The sequence below is a fragment of the Talpa occidentalis genome, unplaced genomic scaffold (genome assembly GCF_014898055.3).
Source record: "Talpa occidentalis isolate TD23 unplaced genomic scaffold, MPIMG_talOcc4v2.1 talOcc4.13, whole genome shotgun sequence".
NCBI lineage: Eukaryota > Metazoa > Chordata > Mammalia > Eulipotyphla > Talpidae > Talpa > Talpa occidentalis.
Window position 1 is genome coordinate 51,666,639 of NW_023601322.1, and position 18,927 is coordinate 51,685,565.

At 40.4% G+C, this 18,927-nt stretch overlaps 2 protein-coding genes across 3 annotated transcripts in view; both read left to right on the forward strand.

Annotated features, from left to right (window-relative positions):
* GNAL (G protein subunit alpha L) overlaps positions 1-18,927 on the forward strand; it is a 189,053-nt gene that overhangs the window by 152,219 nt on the left and 17,907 nt on the right. The window lies entirely within an intron of this gene.
* On the forward strand, positions 13,900-16,865 carry CHMP1B (charged multivesicular body protein 1B). Its single transcript, XM_037508854.2, has one exon. It carries the CDS (start codon positions 14,023-14,025, stop codon positions 14,620-14,622), a length of 600 nt encoding a protein of 199 aa, XP_037364751.1. The 5' UTR covers positions 13,900-14,022; the 3' UTR covers positions 14,623-16,865.

Consider the following 18,927-nt stretch of genomic DNA (forward strand, 5'->3'; position numbering starts at 1 on the left):
GAATAAATTTAGTCACAAAGTAGGTAGACCAAATACTCCTGTAAGTTGATCAGCCACTGGCTATCCATTTGTTCTATGCTCATTTAGAAACCCTTGCCTTGAGAAGAAGCATTTGAGCGGGCTCAGTGTTCTTTGTGAATAGGAAGCCTGCTTTCGTCCTGTGCATCTCGCCTTCACTCTAACTTAGTACCACTCCGAACACTGCTGACTCCAGATGGGTGGGAGGCAGAGAGGCCATTCTCTACGGCACCAACTGGGTGTCCTACAATTGAACTCAGTTCTGACACTGTCTACCTGGGGATAGCTTCAGACCCCGAGGAGCTCATTCTCGCAAGACTGCCCACAATTTCAGATATCAATAGAGGGTAGTAGGTCCTCAGGTTACTTACAGCTTCTGTCCCACTTGGCTACAAATCAGAGGTCCACAGGACCCTCTCCTCCTTCGACTCAGTTATTTACTAGAACACCTCACAGAACTCAGGTAAACACTGGCTTATATTTACCAGTTTATTATGTGTAAAAGGACATGCTCAAGGATACAGGTGAACAGTCAGATGAAGAGGTATAGAGAGTGAGATCCAGAAGGGTCCTGAGCACTAGCACCTGGTCCTGCAGAATTAGATCAAGTCACCCTTCCAGCAGGCAGATGTGTTCACCAACCTGAAAGTGCTTTAAACTATACTTTTGGGATTTTATGAAGGCTTCCTCATATGGGCATGATCAATTGCTAGCCTCTCTCCCCTTCCTGGACAATGGGGGTGAGGCTGAAAGTTACGTGATTGTAAGGACTTGGTCTTTCTGGTGACCAGAGCCCATCCAGGAGCCCACTCAGACCACCGCACTAGGACAAAAGGCACATTGTCACCCAGGAAATTCCAAGGTTTCAGGAGCTCTGTGCCAGTAGCAGGGTACAGAGACAAATGTGTATATATAAACTGGTTGTTTCTAACTCTCAGAAAAGTTGATTCCCTGAGTGGAGAATCCTGGTAGATCCCATTCATCATTTCAGTATTTCTCAGGCCTTCTGAAAAAGAAAGGACTCTGGGGCAGGAAGGGAAGGTCCCAAGTCTCTGCCCCTGCCCTCATGTCACACCAGTTTCTGATGTTTCCCTTTTATTAAATACTGTTACACTCATTTTGAAGGTTGTGATAATTGTGTCCTTGAACTGTGTACAGTAAAATAATAATAATAATGGAAATAATTTCTTAGAGCTGTATTTTTCCATTTATTCCTTTGAAATAGAACCTTTTCACAAATAGAGTCCCATGTGGGTGCCAGTAATGAAGCTGTATGGCACTGGCTCTGGGCCACTGAGTGTGAAGAGCCCAGTGCACCCCTTACCTCGCCCCTGCTCCTTTGTGGCGCTTAGTTGGTACCAAAGAACACTGACTCCACAGGGCCCAGTGGAAAACAAAATTAATAGCTGTTGAACCAACTATAATTTACATCAAATACCACTCAAGTGATGTTTGAGTAGAGTAAATATATCAAACCAACCATAAGTTTTATCAGTATTTTTGATATCATATAAGATCTGTGTGGCCAATTTGATAAAACAAAATGAAATTCAGTACTTATCAAAAGTTGAGTCTTTCACTTGACTCAACATCCAGTTTCTCCCCTAGGGAGAGTGTGTGGAAATAGCATTGACCTGTAAACGATGTGGGTATTAAGGGCCCTGACCCTCCCTCCCCAGTCAAAAATCTATATGTAACTTTTCGGATCCCCAAATGCTTTAATTACTGATAGCTTGCTATTGACCAGAAGCCTTACCAGTAACAGAAACAGTCAATTAGCATTCTTTGCATGTTATAAGTAGTGTATATCATATTCTTACAATAAATTAGAGCAAAGAAAATGTTATAGAAAAAAATCATAAGAAAAATACATTTACAGTACTGCATTTATCAATACCATAGTTTATGTCATCTGGTTACAAGAAAATCTTATGTCAGTACCTACATCAATATTGTTTTCTATGATACAACATACTGTAGATGTTATTCTGGTGTAGGTAGATGAGTAATCATAAATAACCACAAAATTTTTTGGGGTTTACCTAATAATCACAAGAAACATTTTAAGTTAAATTATTCAGAAAAGGAATATAAAAAGGAAAAACGTAAAGAACTTTCTTTTAAGTTCAATTCTAACAGATCCTCACATTCCTTAACATAAACATGAAGTCAAAAAGGTCTTTAAACTTTCAGAAGCACAAGTAGTGTCTATAAAATGTGCCCCAGCTTGGAAGTGTGTCACACTGTTCACCTGTGATGATGTGAAAATAGCACGGTGAGTCCATGCTTCACTGGCCTTGAAGAAGCAGGGTGCAGTGTCCTCCGGCTCGGGGGATGTGCTTGATCATTTAAATGGCCAATGCACCTCTGTAACCTTCCTTCCCAAGAATAGTACATCTGTAAGAAGTTGAAGACATGTGCTTACTTCTTGATAGGAGTTTAGATAACACAGGTGAATGCAGTTGCTAAAACTCAGCAAAGGTGTGCTTAAGATTTTTGTTTCTTTGGATCTAAATTTTACATCAAAGAGAAAGATTGTTAGCAATTGATTTCTAGAGAAATATCTCTGTGAAGCTGTCCACAGCCTCTGCAGCGCGAGTTCGATTACTATCGGCCAGCGAGAATCCCACATGGCAAAGCAGACCTCTCCTGTCTCGCCCACTGCTCCCCTCAGCAGTGTATTTTGTCAGTCTGTCTGTTCTGTTCCCAGCTCTGTCTCCGGTGAATCCTCTTACCCTCCCGTGCATCTGGCCTGTACCCCGGTTCTTATATAAAAATAAATAAATCTTTAAAAAAAATGTACAGCTTCAGAATAACTTAGAAGATATGTCCTATATTCCTTAGCTTCAAAATGTGGCTGCAAAGTAGCTCATAGTTGTAGAAACTTACAGTGTGGGAGCATCCTCAACTAACCCTGAGTGTATTATCTCCATTTTATAGAGGAGGAAACAAAAGCACCAAATATTACACAGGACTACACCATGCCAAATTGTTACTTGATTTATCCAGGTTTTAAATTCTAAACCTAAAAATTTTTAAAGTACTACTTTCAGTTAAAGTTCAACAAGTATTATTTTCACCATCAAATGTGCACCAGGCACTTCCAGGTGCTAAGTTAATAGATGGTAAGGTCTGGCCCTAAGCTTAAATAATTAGTGGACTGTCGTAGGACACCCAATTTCCCAGATTCTGAAGTTTTTCCCATCCATTCAATTCATAAATTGCATATAGTTTTCAAATGAAAGTCAAAACAGTTGCTTTTTTACACAGGTCCTCATGGTTCAAGAAAATTAAAAGACAGCTCAGAGGAGAGAAATATTTATAAGCAACTTTTTTAATAAACAAAGTTAGATAAATGGCCAATCAGCTCATGAGAAGATGCTCAATATATATAGGCATTAGGAAAAATCCTAGTGAGATACCACTCATACCTAATAGGATGACTGTAATCAAAAAGTTAAATTAAAAACAAATGCCGGCAACTTTGTGGAGTAATTGGAACCTTCATATACAGCTGGTGGGCATCCAGTGTGGTATATCCACTTTAGAAAATTGTGTGACAGAGCCTCAAAGAGTTAATCATAAGGTACATATGGCCCAGTTATCCCACGCCTAGGTTTATACTCAAGAGAAATGAAAACATATATCTGCACAAGAGCTTCAAGACAAATGTTCATGGCAGTGTTATTCATAATAGTCAAAAATGGAAACAACCCAAATGCCCATTAACTGATGAATGGACAAATAAAATGTCTGTCTATACAATGAAGTGTTGTTTAGCTATGAAAGAAATGAAGCACTTATACATGCTACAATTTTGGAAACATTGTACTAAGTCAAGTCAGACACAAACGGCCATGCATTATATGATTCCTTTTACATGAAATGTTCAGAATAGGTATTGTAATAGAAACAGAAAGTAGATTACATAAGGCTGAAGGGAGGTGACCGGGAGGGAGATGAGGAGTGACTGTCTGATGGGCACAGGGTTTTGTTTTTTTTTTAAAGATTTATTTATTTTTGTACAAGAACCAGGGTATAGGCCAGATGTGCAGGAGGGTGAGAGGATTCATCAGAGACAGAGTGGGTTACGGAACAGGCAGACTGATGAAATACACTGCTGATGGGAGCAGCGGGTGAGACAGGAGAGGTCTGCTTTGCCATGTGGGATTCTCGCCGGCCAGCAGGGATGGAACCCGTGCTGCAGAGGCTGTGGACAGCTTCACAGTGCGGCGCTCAACCGCCTGCTCCACCAGGGAGGCCCTGCACAGGGCTTCTTTATGGAGTGATTAACATGTTCTGAAAGGGATTATGGAAATGGCTGCACAACTCTGAACATCTGAAACACCATGCAATTGTACACCTTAAATGCACTTTAAATTGAGACTCCCTGTTGCAACGGGCTTGTTAAATTTTATCTTGGATAAATCAGTATATATAATTTGGAGACTGATTATATATACAGATTACATATATAATCTGATCATTTAAATTCATCTAATTTCAGAACTTTGTATTTTTGTATTTAATATCAAGTTGAGACAGACAGAGAAAGAGAGAGAGAGAAATAAAAAGAGAGAGAAACCAAGAGTGGTGCATAGTTGCTCAATACTCTTCACCCTGTGAAATAAAAGTCTGTCTCATCCGTGTGCTTGAATTGTGTTGGTGATAAAATAGATACACTGCTGAGAATATTCAGTGTAAAACCCATAAAATTCCAAATTTCCCAGATCTAATGATATAATAATGTCATTTTATAAGAAGTTATTTCCATAGGATTTTGAGTTCTGTACACATAGTAACAACTCATTAAATACTTGGTGGATGAAAACCTGCATCTAATAAAGTTTTTTAAATTTATGTGGAATTATTGTTTACCACTGTACCTGGAACAATACCTGGTACATAATAGGTGTTCAAAAATACTTGATAAATGAATGGCTTTTTATTATGGTTGTTGAAAAAGTCATGACACATTTTGCTTGGAAAACAGAAAAAATACATCATGACTTTTCTGGCAACCCAATAGATCATAACTATTCTTTTTCTGCTTTCTCTGCCATTCAGTCTACCATTCTCATGTGTAATAAAATATTTTTTGTATAAAACTCAGATAAAGGCATAATTCTTATTCATAACAGCTTTATTCAAAATAATCAGAAAGTTTCCATCATATGATGAACAGAGAAACAAAATGTGGTCTGTTTCATACAGTGGAATATTCTTCAACCATTAAAAAAGAATGAAAAACTATACTGATACCAGCAACCACCTAACCTCCTCAGAGCAGAAATATTCTCTCAGAGAAAATTGAATACTGTAATAACACATTATAGAAGTACGTCCCTCTTTCTATTAAATGAGAACATGTTCACAATATCAAGAAATGTTTCACATTATACAAATGTCAAACCATGTTTTATAGCTGAAATTAATGTTACACATCAATATGCAAAAAAAGGAAATTTAATTAATGTTTTTAAAATGAGATTTAGGGGGTGAAGAAGCTGCCCTTTGATAATTTGATGTCAAAGAAAGCATTCAAAAAAGGAAGGAAAACCTTCCTTAGGATGGTGCATGCATTTGCAGTCAGAATTAATTATCTTTTATTACATTGATCACATAAACACTAGTATCCATGATATTCACAAAAAAAAACTACCTTTGAAATATAACTTTATTATTATATTAAAGAAAATATAACAGTTTTATTCAGATGACAATTAAGTACATGGCATGCTAATAATGTTTCCTATTCTGTTTGCTATTAATGTGAATCTAAGTTATGCATTGTTTCTGGGAAGAAGGAATGAAAGATTCCTCATACCAGCTGTCTGAGTCAGGCAGTAATTGCTGAGAAAGAATCATTCCAGCTCTGACTCTCTGCCAAGATACATGCAGTGACTAAATATACCTTCTAAAATTGACAAGACTTAATAGATCATTTTTCCATAAAAGGAAATTTTTCATTATCCTCAATTGAACATATTTAATGACATCTGAGATCACTTTTAAAATAAGAAACTCAGTGTGAGGCAAACGTAGATGGGAGGGTCCATTTCTCGTTAAGGTTCTCCCTCTGACACCTGTGAGAGCTGAGCAATCAGTGTAGTTGGCCTTTGAAGAAAAGACAGTCCTTTGGCATTGCCTTTCAGAAAACTCTTCATCCCCCATCTCCATGTCCTCAGATTTCCTTTCTCCGCCCTCATTCAACTGTGTGCTACTCATAGCATCATTTTTACAGTCAGCTTCCCTTAAGGACCTATGGGAGATGGTGGGACTCACACTGTGATGGACACACAATTGTGAAGAGAGGGGAATACTTATAATGAGCAGGAGCTATGGTGAATGCAATTTTATGCTTGCTTTCTTATTTCACATAAGCAACATTGAAGAATTTGCAAAATTTTCCATATTTAGTATACATTGAAATTCAGTGAGCTTTGGATTCTCTGAACCCCCAGCATCTCTAAAAATGCATTTTCTTCCTCCTGCAATACACTATTAAGTATTGCTTTAGATTTACTATTAAGATTTACTATTAAGTATTGCTTTCCAGACATTAATCCTGGCTAGGATTTATTATATTTAGGACATAGCCAGTCATGTCCCAAGGCAGCCTAGTGCTTCCTGGGTAAAGAAGTCTGCCAGAATGCCTCACTTGTAAGATGTGCTAAGGAAGCTCAGCCAGCACTTCTGTGCCCCAATGTGTAGAACCTTCCATGAGAAGAAACTCCAAGGGAAATGAGGTATCTCTGCTTTATGGAACATTATAAATGCACCCCATTTGCCAATATTTACCTTTACCCACACAATACTCATCTCCAAGTGTTGAACTCAGGAACTTTGTGAAATGAAGGCATGAGCTGGAAGAGTCTAACCCAACTCCATCAAAAAATAGAACAGGAATGCATACCCGTTACATTTTAGTTCAAATGTTTCATATCTGGTGTGCAGTTCAAAGACATTTTAAAGTTAACCCTCTGTTGAAAATATTCTATCTTTGGCATCCGTTAGACCACAGATTTCTAAAGAGAAAAAACTAAATGTGGACATAGGGCATTGTGGAAGTATGTAAGTGATGTTTTCTACTTTTTTTTTTAAAGATGTATTTATTTATACATGAACCAGGGTACAGGTCAGATACGTGGGAGGGTGAGAGGATTCACCAGAGACAGAGCGGGGAACAGAACAGGCAGACTGATGAAATACACTGCTGAGGGGAGCAGCGGGCAAGACAGGAGAGGTCTGCTGCACCATGTGGGACTCTTGCCACCTGGCTGGGATTGAACCCGTGCTGCAGAGGCTGCGGACAGCTTCACAGTATGGTGCTCAACTGCTGCGCCACTAGGCCTGTCTTCCACTTTTTAATAGGATTTTTTGCTTCCTAAGTAGAAATATTAAACAATTTTTTTCTATTAAGAATCATTGAGTTATATTTGATTTACAGTGACATTTTGTTTCTTAACTAAAGATACCATCTTAAAGTAACAAAATCTCTATGTTTTGGTGCAAAAGCGCACTTGCAAGCTCTAGCTTGCAAAAGAAGTGGCCAAGATTAGACTTGCTTTGGCACCCATGTTGTGAGTCCTTCCTTCAGGTGTATGGTGTGGGTTAAACTAGCGTTGAAAGGACTTCAAATGGTTCTGAGAATATGTGGTTGTTAGAACTAGTACTCTTCATTCTGTGACTATGAATATTTTAAAATTAACCTAACTGCAACATTGTAGTGCCAGGAAGGCACAGAGCTGGTTCTCTCTGACCCGAGCAAACAGGTAAAGGAGAGTCCTGGAGCCCTGTCCACCTCCTGTGCTGCAGCATCTTTAGCCCTTCCCACAGCTCCTAGACTTTAATCACCACCTGTGCTGCCATGGCACCTCCAGTGGTGTCACAGGCTTATGGTCTGCTACTTTTCAGTCCCTCCCAAGGTCTTCAGAGGGCTCCATACCCATCTGCATCGAATCATCCTACCGACTACACAAATTGTCATGCCAGGAAGGGCACAGAGCAGGTTTTCTATGATTGGAGCAGCTGGGTAAAGGAGAGTGCCAGAGAGCCAGGAGAGAGAGCGCCATGGAGCCTGGAAAGAGCAAAGAGCAAAGACTTGCCAGGAGCTGAGAGGCTTGCTGGCCTCCTGGGGCCCCAGAACCACTGCCTGCTGTGTACCTGTTTGCCATACTACATGTAAAATCTCAATAAAACCCTGAAAAAAAACCCAAGGGCTCCAGGATTCTCCTTTACCTGTCTACTCCAATAATAGAAAACTAGCTCTTTGCCTTTACTGACACTACAAACATGATGCTACCTAAAAGCTGTGTCTTGTGGCAGATCAAGTATATCATGTGATAATGATGTGATTGTGTCAGCTGCACACAGGAGCAGCAGTAAGAACCCAGAGTTGATTTTGATTTTTTCTTTATTATAATTAGGCTTTTTCCTGGTCCCTTATTTAGGATTTCTAAATTCCTTCTATGAGTGAGATCATCTGATATTTTTCTTTTTCTTTCTGGAACAAGCAACTATACACCAGAGACACACTAACAGGGGTGAGGGGAAGAAGAGGGATCAGGGCCAAAATAAGGGGGGTGGGAATTACAGAATATAACCAAAATGAAAATGCATACATTGTGCAAAAATGAAAAATGATGTAAGAATTATATAAAATAAAATATTAAAAAAAAAAGAACCCAGAGTTGCTTTCCTCCACCTCCAGCTCCCAAAACTCAGTTCAGAGTCACCCTGGGGAATTCCCAGCCTCTAATGATCTGTTTCTGTTAATACACAGATGGTACTCTGAGAGGAGGTTTTAATATGCAACAAACTTTGCTAACTGGTGTGCACATTAATTATTGTTAACTTATAACTTGAAAGCTTAGTGTTCGAGTTTGTTGTTTAAGTTCCATGCAGATTCCTGCAGAGTGGTGCACCACACAATCTAGCCAGGCCAGTTCCTACCCATTCAGTCCAGATTTGTAGCTGTGAAATCACTAGAATTTGATTCTATTTGAAATCCATCTAGAACCATGTCTTCAGGATGATGTACCAATTTCCCACATACCCTGCAATGCAATTCTGTGCAGGGAAGTGAGTTTTTCTTCAAAAGGAAAAAAAAAAAGTAGCATGACAAAGATTTCCAGTGAGGAATGGGAAGAGAGATTGATTGGTAAGAGGAATACACATTTCATTGGCCTTGAAATATTTTAGGTCCTTGTTTTTCTGCCACAGTTCTTCTAGTTTCTGCTTATATTGTCCTTTACCTTTGAGGCAGTAACCCAACAAAGAAATTGATTTTCTTTCTATAAAGTATTTTGTAAATGGAGGCATAACATAGAAATTGACACAGCCTCACTTCTTTGTTTTTGCAGAATCTTCTCCACATGTTCCCTATGAGATTTTCAAACATTCATCACAAATTTCTGGGAGGAAAAAAAAAACAATTTCAATAATATATTTCCTCCCTTGGCAAATTTTACAATGACTCTGCACAGTTTGTTTCAGTGATTTTTTAATGAAATTATGCAGCATATACCATTTTGGTCTTTCTTTTGCTCAAATTAACTTTTTAGAATTAATTAATGTTTTGAGTATGATTGTATTTATTTTCACTACTCTTTAGCATTCAGTTATAAAAATATACCACAATTTTCCTATTATATTCATGGACAGAAGAGTTGTTTCCAGTTTGTGATAAATAATCGGTGCTCTGGGCATCTTGTTTTGTATCCCCAGACATGTGTGCACATTTCTCTAGGATGGATAGTCAGCAGTGGAATGGGCGCTTATAGAGGCTGAATATTCTCACTTTATTTGAATGCTAATTATTCCCCAAAGAGATTATATCTACTGCTATTACCACCAACAGTGTATAAGATCGCTTCACACTTTGCCAAAACATAGTTTTGAGAGTTTGCCTGAATTATCTTAATACAGTTCTTTTAAAATTCAGTGGTTTTGATCAGCCTTCGCTGGTGCCAAGACCTGATGGAGGCATTATCACTGCCTATTAGATCATAGGTGCCCCTTTTCAATTTTATATATGAGGAAACTGAGAGCCAAGTCCGGTCACACAAGTAATCACATGATTTGAAGGACAATAAATTTGCAATTTTCCAATGTTTGAGGAGTTTTGAATTTTTTAATTATAGCTCTGTTCCTAAATAGATAGGTAAGAGAAAGAGAAAAATATATATGTACTAATATATATTCTATATATACTTTATACGCCCCACACACACACACACAGAGTATATTCCTTGAGATGGCCACCAAGCACATATATATCCAACACCATTTCCTTTGGCTGCATTCATACATACAACAGAAATTTGAACATCTGTGTATTTCAGAGATTGACTAATATCGGATTCAGAGGTAGTGAGCTAAAATTACACCATGGAAAGATCTAAAAGGACAGATTGCTACTGAGCAAACTAAACCAAAAATATACATAGATACAAACTGTGGTGAGGACGGGGCTCTAAAAGAGAATTCCAGGTATAACACTTCCAAACTACTCAAAACCTATCAATGAGAATCCATTAATATTTTAATACCAATAAAATTATTTTATATCTATCAAATTCTTCTTACAGCCCCTAAATAAACACCGCTCACACTATGGCTATTATAAGGCAACAATTTTATTGCAGAAGTTCTGGCTGTTCCCCTGATTATAAACTGTATATTCTCTTTTACACCATAAATTGAGTCTAGAAGATTTTCATGTGTGATCAGAGGCCAAAATCTTCTTTGATAATTTTTCATAAATCCAAAATAACCTCCCATTTGCTAACTATATGAAAAAGACAGCATATTAGTTTAACAGGTCTTAAGATTTTCATCCCGGATGAAATGTAAAAAACAGAACTTAGAGATAATACGTAGATGTAGAGAAGAGGGTCATCCAGGATTATTTCTGAGGCTCTAACTGAACAACTAGGTGAATTCCTAGTTGGAGGTGCATTCCTCTAGCAATTAGGGGTAAGCAGGTTTGGGGGAGGGACTGAGAGTCAGTCACTTTAAGGACTGTCAGACCACAAATTCTCCAGTGTCAGGAGACAGTTGAGTATATTGGTACTTAAAAAAACCTTCCTCTAGATATATAAAAATGAGAGTTGTTAGCTATTGATTATTGAACACGATAGGGATGTCTAGCCCACAAAAGAAAGAAAGGTAGGGGCCTCAGAAATACTACCACTCTGAGCTCAAAGAGCAGGGGCAGCTACCACACGTCGGCCTCCTCTTGTGTCCCAGTCTGCCCTGCTGCAAATTCTGCTCCTGGAACTCCACCCTGTTCTCTGACTGTCTGACAGTGCAGAGAAGACCTGCAGTCATTCCAACCAGAATGTAACACCCAGGGGTGTTCATTTCCTTTAGTAAGCTTGCTTTAGCTCATGTTAACTTTGCAGTCAGTGCAACTCTTCAATCTTCTCAGAAGAGCAACTGCTAAGTCAACTTCTTTCAACCCAAAGAGAGAGTCTTTTATTCTTACTCACGTAATGGATACCCCATTGTTTTATTACTGGTGCTGTTTCTCACACTTAGCAGATGCGTGGTGGCAGGCAAGTCACTTTGCCCTCTATGCTTCCATTTCCTTGTCTGTAACTTGGAGGTACTGCTGGTACCTGCTTCATAGGATTTGTAAGGATGAGTGTCATGATTATATTTCCAGACCTTACCTAACTAGAATTTTTCATTAAGCAAACTGTGGAACAGGACATAGAAGACATGGAGAAGGAACTTGTTTGCAAACCACAAGAAAACCAGGGACCAAAAAGCAGTGGGGAGTCAGAGTAGTATGGGGAGTAAGCTGAGAAGGGGCCATTGGCCTCTAGCACCACTTCAAACATTTTTCCTCCTTTTGTTGATTAAGATTTTGTTTCTAGAAATGTCTGATGTGAAGGAAAAGTTCTACTTCGGCAAAAAAATGCAGACTTGTCTAAGATCCTAACGAGGGTAATGTCCAGTTCAACCGCAGTTCAATTCAGCAATGCCTTACTGTATGTAGGGCCTGTTATGTACATGGTGCTTGCTGGGTCCTGTCAGGAAGAAGGAATAAGACTGTTCTTTGTTCCACTGAGTTCATGTAGGTGTCCTGTGCATGCAGACCTTAGGCCACATGGTTTATTTACCCTGAGTCCTGTGGCAAAGGTGCAGAGTACAGGACCAGCACAAAGGAAGGAGAAGGTCCTGGGAGACTTCCTGGAGAAAGTGGCTTTTGAGAATGGGCAGGGTCTCAACAAACAGCCCATGTTTGGGGTATGTGCCCAGGCAGCAGGAACAGCATCCGTTGAGGGAGGAGCATCCTTTGCCACATTGATCAGATGGCATAATGTTCACCTTTCATGCGTGAGTCTGGTTCAACTAGCACGTAGAGAAGGGAGGGGGAAAGTTCAACCTTTTTGCCCAGGTTTTAGAGTAAGAATGATACAGTCAGAGCTCTGTTTTAGGAGATGCATGTGATAAAGGCACTTCTTTCATTGTGGTACAAGAACTTTGGCAAGTTACCACAGGGGGCGAAAGGGATAGTGGGAGTCTAGAATCCAGTCATCACCAAAGAGAATCAGGCAGATTGGGCCTTCCTGTTATGTTATTGCTGTATCTGTGATCATTCTAAAAGAAAAAAGGCCACAGCACACTTGTTGCCATATAAAAGCCCGCATGTTTAAGGGGTGTAATACATAGTGACAGTTTTGCTGTGTGCCAGTGGGTGTGGGTCTCAATACTTGATTCTCTGCCTGCCTAATTTAAAATGACAATTTCGCCTGTCAGACTTAAATGTGAGTGAAGTTCCTTGGATTTTTATAAAATATCAAATAGAATCATGTCAGCAAAAGGTGGGTCTTTTCATTACTACACCGTATGAGGATTTTCAGATGATAGTTATTGGCTACTGGCAAGCTGAACTTCCAGTTGCAGGTAGAAAATGCAGGAGTCCACAGTGTGGAAGTTATTTTCAGCGATGACAAAGAAGGGATATCACACGGGACTGCAGCCCCAAATGGAGTCAAAGATCGAGATGCGGGTCCATGCTAGAGCTTTTGTTTTGTTTTTTAACATTTTAGTGAGCCAACCTTTTCAGGTTCCTCTGAGTACATGGAAGTGGCCCATGCAAATAAAGAAATCTTTATTCTGCACACCTGTTAGTGAGTGGTGTTAAGCCCACTAGTCAGACACTCTAAACCGACTAAATCTGAAGTCGGATATTTTTATATGCAGCGCGAGACACAGCTGTCCACCTTAGCTACCTAAGGCATGTATGTATATGTAGACGCCAATTTTTGTCTACTTACTAATGTCTAAATAATTTTTTTAAAGATTTATTTATTTATTTATTTATACAAGCACTGGGTACAGTGAGAAGCACGGGTGAGAGAATTCACCAGAGACAGAGTGGGGAACAGAACAGGCAGATGACGAAATACACTGCTGAGGGGAGCAGCGGGCGAGGCAGGGGAGGTCTGTCCCGCCATGTGGGACCCTCGCCGGTGGCCGGGGATCGAACTGGCGCTGCAGAGGCTGCGGGCAGCTTCGCAGCCCAGCGCTCAACCGCTGCGCCACCGGGGGAGGCCCACGTCCAAATAATTTAAAGACGAAATGGAACTAGGCGTAGAAAACGAGCGCGGTGGCGAGCCCCGGCGACACCGAAGGCCAGGCCGCGGGGGCCAGGCCCGGGTGCCCGGCCCGGGTGCCCAGCCCAGCCGCCTCAGGCGGGGTCCCCCGGGGAGGTGCGTCCCCCGCGGCCCCACCCCGTCGGCGCTGTCCGCGCCGCGGCCCCGCCCCTCGGCGCCGTGCGTCCCGTGGGCCTGGCGCCGTGCGTCCCGAGGGCCCCGCCCCTCCCTCCCCCCGGCGCTAGGCTCTGACGTCATCCCTGCGCCGCGCTCCGCAGAAACAGGAAGTGAGACCAAAACAAAGGAGCGGCGGCCGGGAGCGGACCTGCCTCTTACCGCGTCCCTTCCGTGTGTGTCTGAGCCCTGGCCACCGACCCCGGGGAACCGTCCGACTATGTCCAACATGGAGAAACACCTGTTCAACCTGAAGTTCGCGGCCAAAGAACTGAGCAGGAGTGCCAAAAAATGCGATAAGGAGGAAAAGGCCGAAAAGGCCAAAATTAAAAAGGCCATTCAGAAGGGCAACATGGAAGTTGCCAGGATACACGCCGAAAACGCCATCCGCCAAAAGAACCAGGCAGTGAATTTCTTGAGAATGAGTGCGCGGGTTGACGCGGTGGCTGCCAGAGTCCAGACAGCGGTGACGATGGGCAAGGTGACCAAGTCGATGGCCGGTGTGGTGAAGTCGATGGACGCGACGTTGAAGACCATGAATCTGGAGAAGATTTCTGCCTTGATGGACAAATTCGAGCACCAGTTTGAGACGCTGGACGTCCAGACGCAGCAAATGGAAGACACGATGAGCAGCACGACGACGCTGACCACTCCCCAAAACCAAGTGGATATGCTGCTCCAGGAAATGGCAGACGAGGCCGGCCTCGACCTCAACATGGAGCTGCCGCAGGGGCAGACCGGCTCCGTGGGCACGAGTGTGGCTTCGGCCGAGCAGGATGAACTATCCCAGAGACTGGCCCGCCTGCGGGATCAAGTGTGATGACGAAACCCACTCTGAGGTTTTCTGGCCATCTCCTTCTTCTGAAATGCTCTGTGGATATTAGAGATACACTATACACTAGAAACTCTGAACGTGCCAGAATGCTGAAATGCTTCTACTTCGGGTTTACAGTGCGCTCCAGATACATTAAGAAATTCCTAGCGTTCTCCACTCCTATCTGTATTTTAAAGTTCAGTACAGCTTGTGATGGTGTGTATTTTTATAACTGCCTTTTAACAGAACTAGCTGAATTGGTGTATGTGAATCTTTAAAAAAAGGGTCAAAACTCTCGTTCTCCTGTATTCAATTTTCTGCTTGAATTATCAGAGTTGAAGTGTTTTATTTTTTAATATGGTGTAACCAATGATATCTAGAATTGCCACGTGGTACATAAAAAATAAAAAGGGGGAAACGATTACGGGACTGTGAACTCCTTGTTCAGCTTATTTAATGGACAGTTCTGTTTCTGTGTATCTTTTGTTTTTTAAACTCAAATTTAGACTACAATTGACTTAATCTGTTCTAATTTATGCTAAAATTACCTTTGGACAGACATTTTTGCATAGTGCTCTTACTGTTGATGTTCTGTAAATTTTCTGTGTGGTGGTTTTCTTTTTATAACTGGAAAAATTCCACACAAGTTCCATTTGTTTTAAAGAAAAATTGCTTACTTAAAGAACCTTTTAAAAGACAGGATTTAACATGACAGTTTCTTTCAAGTGAGCTCTAGCATATTTCTAATTACTTTCCTATTTCAACACTTTCGGCTGCCTGTCAAGTGTGCTTATTAGCATGGCAGTCACATTACTCACTGCAACATTGCCAAAGAACTGTTGATTGGTTTGAGAAAATCCTGGCACTGTGCTGTAGCTTTTAAGATTTTAGCCACCAAAAATATAAATAAAGTTAGGACTGCTTTTTAAGTTCTCATTATTTGCATGTATTGTTTTGTCTTAAAGCAACCAGTCTTTAAAAATATTGGGACTATAATTTGGAATCTTTTATGTAGCCATGGAAATAATGACTACACATGGATCAGCTGGAATTCTGGAAAGAAGGATGTAAGCAGGATTGGACAGCAGGCTTGACCCTGTGAGGCAAGAGCCCACTTCACTGCCATCCATCTTTCTTAAACATCAAACTCAAAAGTATAACCACCACTTTTTCGTAGCCTCAAGACATGGAAAACAGAGACTTGGCTTTTGCCTCGGCAAATATACTATCTAAGTTAAATACATAAGGATTTTTTTCACTCTCCCTATCCTTCACTGGAAAGTTTCTCAGAGAATTCCAGTATTTCAGAAAATAATTATAGGGGCTCTTCCAAGCCCCTTGAGAGATTCGTAACCAAGTTTCACCACTGTACCATGTTTTTCCAGTGTGAATGAATATGTTTAAAAAAAATGAACAGGTGTCAGGCAATGAGGACTTACCTCACATTTAAGTGTTTTTTATCTGACTGGATGTTGTTCCAATGTCTTCTGTAAAGGACACCTGTCTATTGTCTGCCCAGCATCTTTCTCAAACTTGCGCCTTTCAGCGTCTGCTCTCATCCACATGATTGCACAGAGGCAGCTGTGTGAACACAGCATGAGTTGTGACCACCCCCCCCCTTTAGACTGAAAAAAACAATTACAACTTAAAAGATAGCTTAGTGTTGAAGCCTTTGGTAAATTGAATACCCTTTTATAGTGCAAACAGCCCTAACAAAATTAATATATTTTGTGAGATTAAACAATGCTTGTATATGCTTGAACTTTCTTAAGATCTATTCATTTCAAATTATATGAATGTACATTTTATGAACCATAAATATTATTTTCAGACGCATACCAGACCCATGAATTATTTCCTCACTCTTGCAGTTGATGAAATGCTGAAATGTAAACCATAGAAGTTTGTCAAATAAATCATCTAAAACTATATGTTACTGCATCTGAGTGTGCGTCCTATTGAAAAGTTATTTGAGAAAAAATTCAGTCATAGATTTGGTTCAGAAAGTACAGTATTTTTCTGTAGTCACCCTTACCACCTGAATTTCTGTTTAGTTACCATGACATTTCTTGCGTATTTCTGTAAGCCCTGTATATTATTTCTTTATTGTGATAGTTTCTTTATGGCAACAAGGTTCTTCCTCATATTGAAACTTCCCTAGGCCAAAGAGGAATATAATTTATGAAAGTGTCCAACTCAAGCATACAAAACATACCAATCTTCCATGTGACTACTAGTATAACTTTTTTTTTTTAATTTTTCTGCTTTTAAAGGAACAATTTGGGACATGAATTTAGGATGCATGTTCAAATTATTTCATAAACTAGTTTATTTCTGTTCATTTAGGTGCTATGTTCGCTGTCAGAGAACTTTCTGATGAGAACTGCTTGTTCCTGAAGTAGTGATAGTATGTATGTGTGCCTTTTAGACAGGCATGCTGTGAGGCTTGGACACTACCCACATTGCTATTTGATTTGGATAGCCACTGGCACACCCACCGTCTGATAATCTTGCCAGTTGGACGTAGTCTCGGAGTCAGCTGTCAGTCTCACATTGAAAGGCAAAGAGGGGCCTTATGCTCTAGGCTTCTACTGTACACACTACACCTTCCTGGGTGTGTGTCTGTAGCTAAAATCTAAAACCACAGTAGTTAAGTGGCAAAGGTACAAGTCCGTGCATATTAAACAAACTGGTCAACAGAGACAATTTTTTTTTTATTTTAATCAGTGATTGGTATTAATAAAATCCCTGCTTGACCTAGGATTTTCTACAACTAATGCTGTATTCCATACCGAGCAGGCCCAGGTTCTCTTGGCCATGATTAGTGCTGGCCCTGGTTTGGTCCAGCACGGTGGACTCCTAGTCCCAAGTCCAGTGTGAATGCATAGCTGGTGCCCTCGCTCGAGATAATGCCTAGTGTTCTCTGATGATGCAGAGATGACTCAGGTAGCAAGACAGCTGCTATGGGTGCACACCAGGGCCGGGTTATGTGCGGCAGCACATCTGTAAGTTAAACTGTCTGCCCCTGCTCTCTGGGATTTAGACACCTCCTCTCCCTCCTGAATAGTGTCAGAGCAGATAAATTTGCAGTGTTTATTCAGAATGACTAAAAGATTTAGCCTAAAATATATCAGGTGTTGAAACTGCTTCTTTCTAGAGATCAAAGGCCTGCTTCTGCTTCAATGGCATTCAGTGATGAAGTGAATAGGGCACCCACATAAAGAGGAAAATGTCCAGGGGTGTAAACAGATGTGAAAAAAAAGCCATCAAGATGGGTACCAAAGATTAGTGACTTTACATACTTCATATTTTATACTTCACCTTCCCCATGATCATTGAATCCTGGACACAGTAAATACAGGAAGATAGGCAGACAGCATCCGTGGTAGTTAGCATCTTGGAGGCTTTTTTTCTTTTTTTTTTTTATAAGTGAGAATTGCGCAAAAGTCCGAGAGACCTAAAATAACTTGGAGATTTAACGGGAGTTGAAGCCAGGTTAAAAGTATGGACTTTACCCTGAGGAAAAAAGCAGGAGGATGAGTCATCAGAAAGTATTGTCCAGGTGGAAAGAGATAAGTAGGTCACAGTAGAAACAGAGCAAAGGCACAGTGCCTGCGAAATGCTGATGTGCGCCGTCACCTGGGGATCCTATGGTCAATCACCTGTGTCTTGAGTTCAGCTACCAATTCTGATTCCAGAGGTTTCTTGCAGCTGGTCTGAGCATCTTTTACGTGGCAGGATCTTAACCTGCTTCATATTAGAACTGCCTGGACTTTGTCACCGTGGCTAACATTTTTCTTCAACGATGTCTTTATATCACATAAATAAACATAATGAATTAAATGTGTTACACACTAAAAAATTTTTTTTACTTCCCTTGTCAGTTACCACTTGCTGTATACTTTTAAATCCATCCTAATTAAATTGTTTTCTCAGTACCAGTTGTTCCCAGGCATTTAACAGAGTAGTTTTCATCTTTTTTTTTTTATTTCTTCTAAATGTCTGGCATAGTGTTTTGCACATAGTCGCTATTAATTGGTTTTGATAAACCAATTGTGTTCTTCCTTCTGAAAATAGTTAGAAATGAATAGTAATACAATAAAATCTTATTTTTGCTCTTGCGGTGATAGCCAGTCCATATTATGAGGATATTTCATTTAATCCTCTTAACGTCTCTGTAACATAGAACAATCTGGGTCTTGTTAGCAGTGTAACTTCAGTTAGTGGTGCATCAGGATTTGAACTGAGGTCTTTGTGATCAAAGCTGAGGCTTTAATTACTATTATTATAATGACTTACTCTTCAGCATGA

Coding starts and splice junctions, on each gene's coding strand:
- CHMP1B (XM_037508854.2), top strand. CDS start 14,023: ATGTCCAACATGGAGAAACACCTGTTCAACCTGAAGTTCGCGGCCAAA.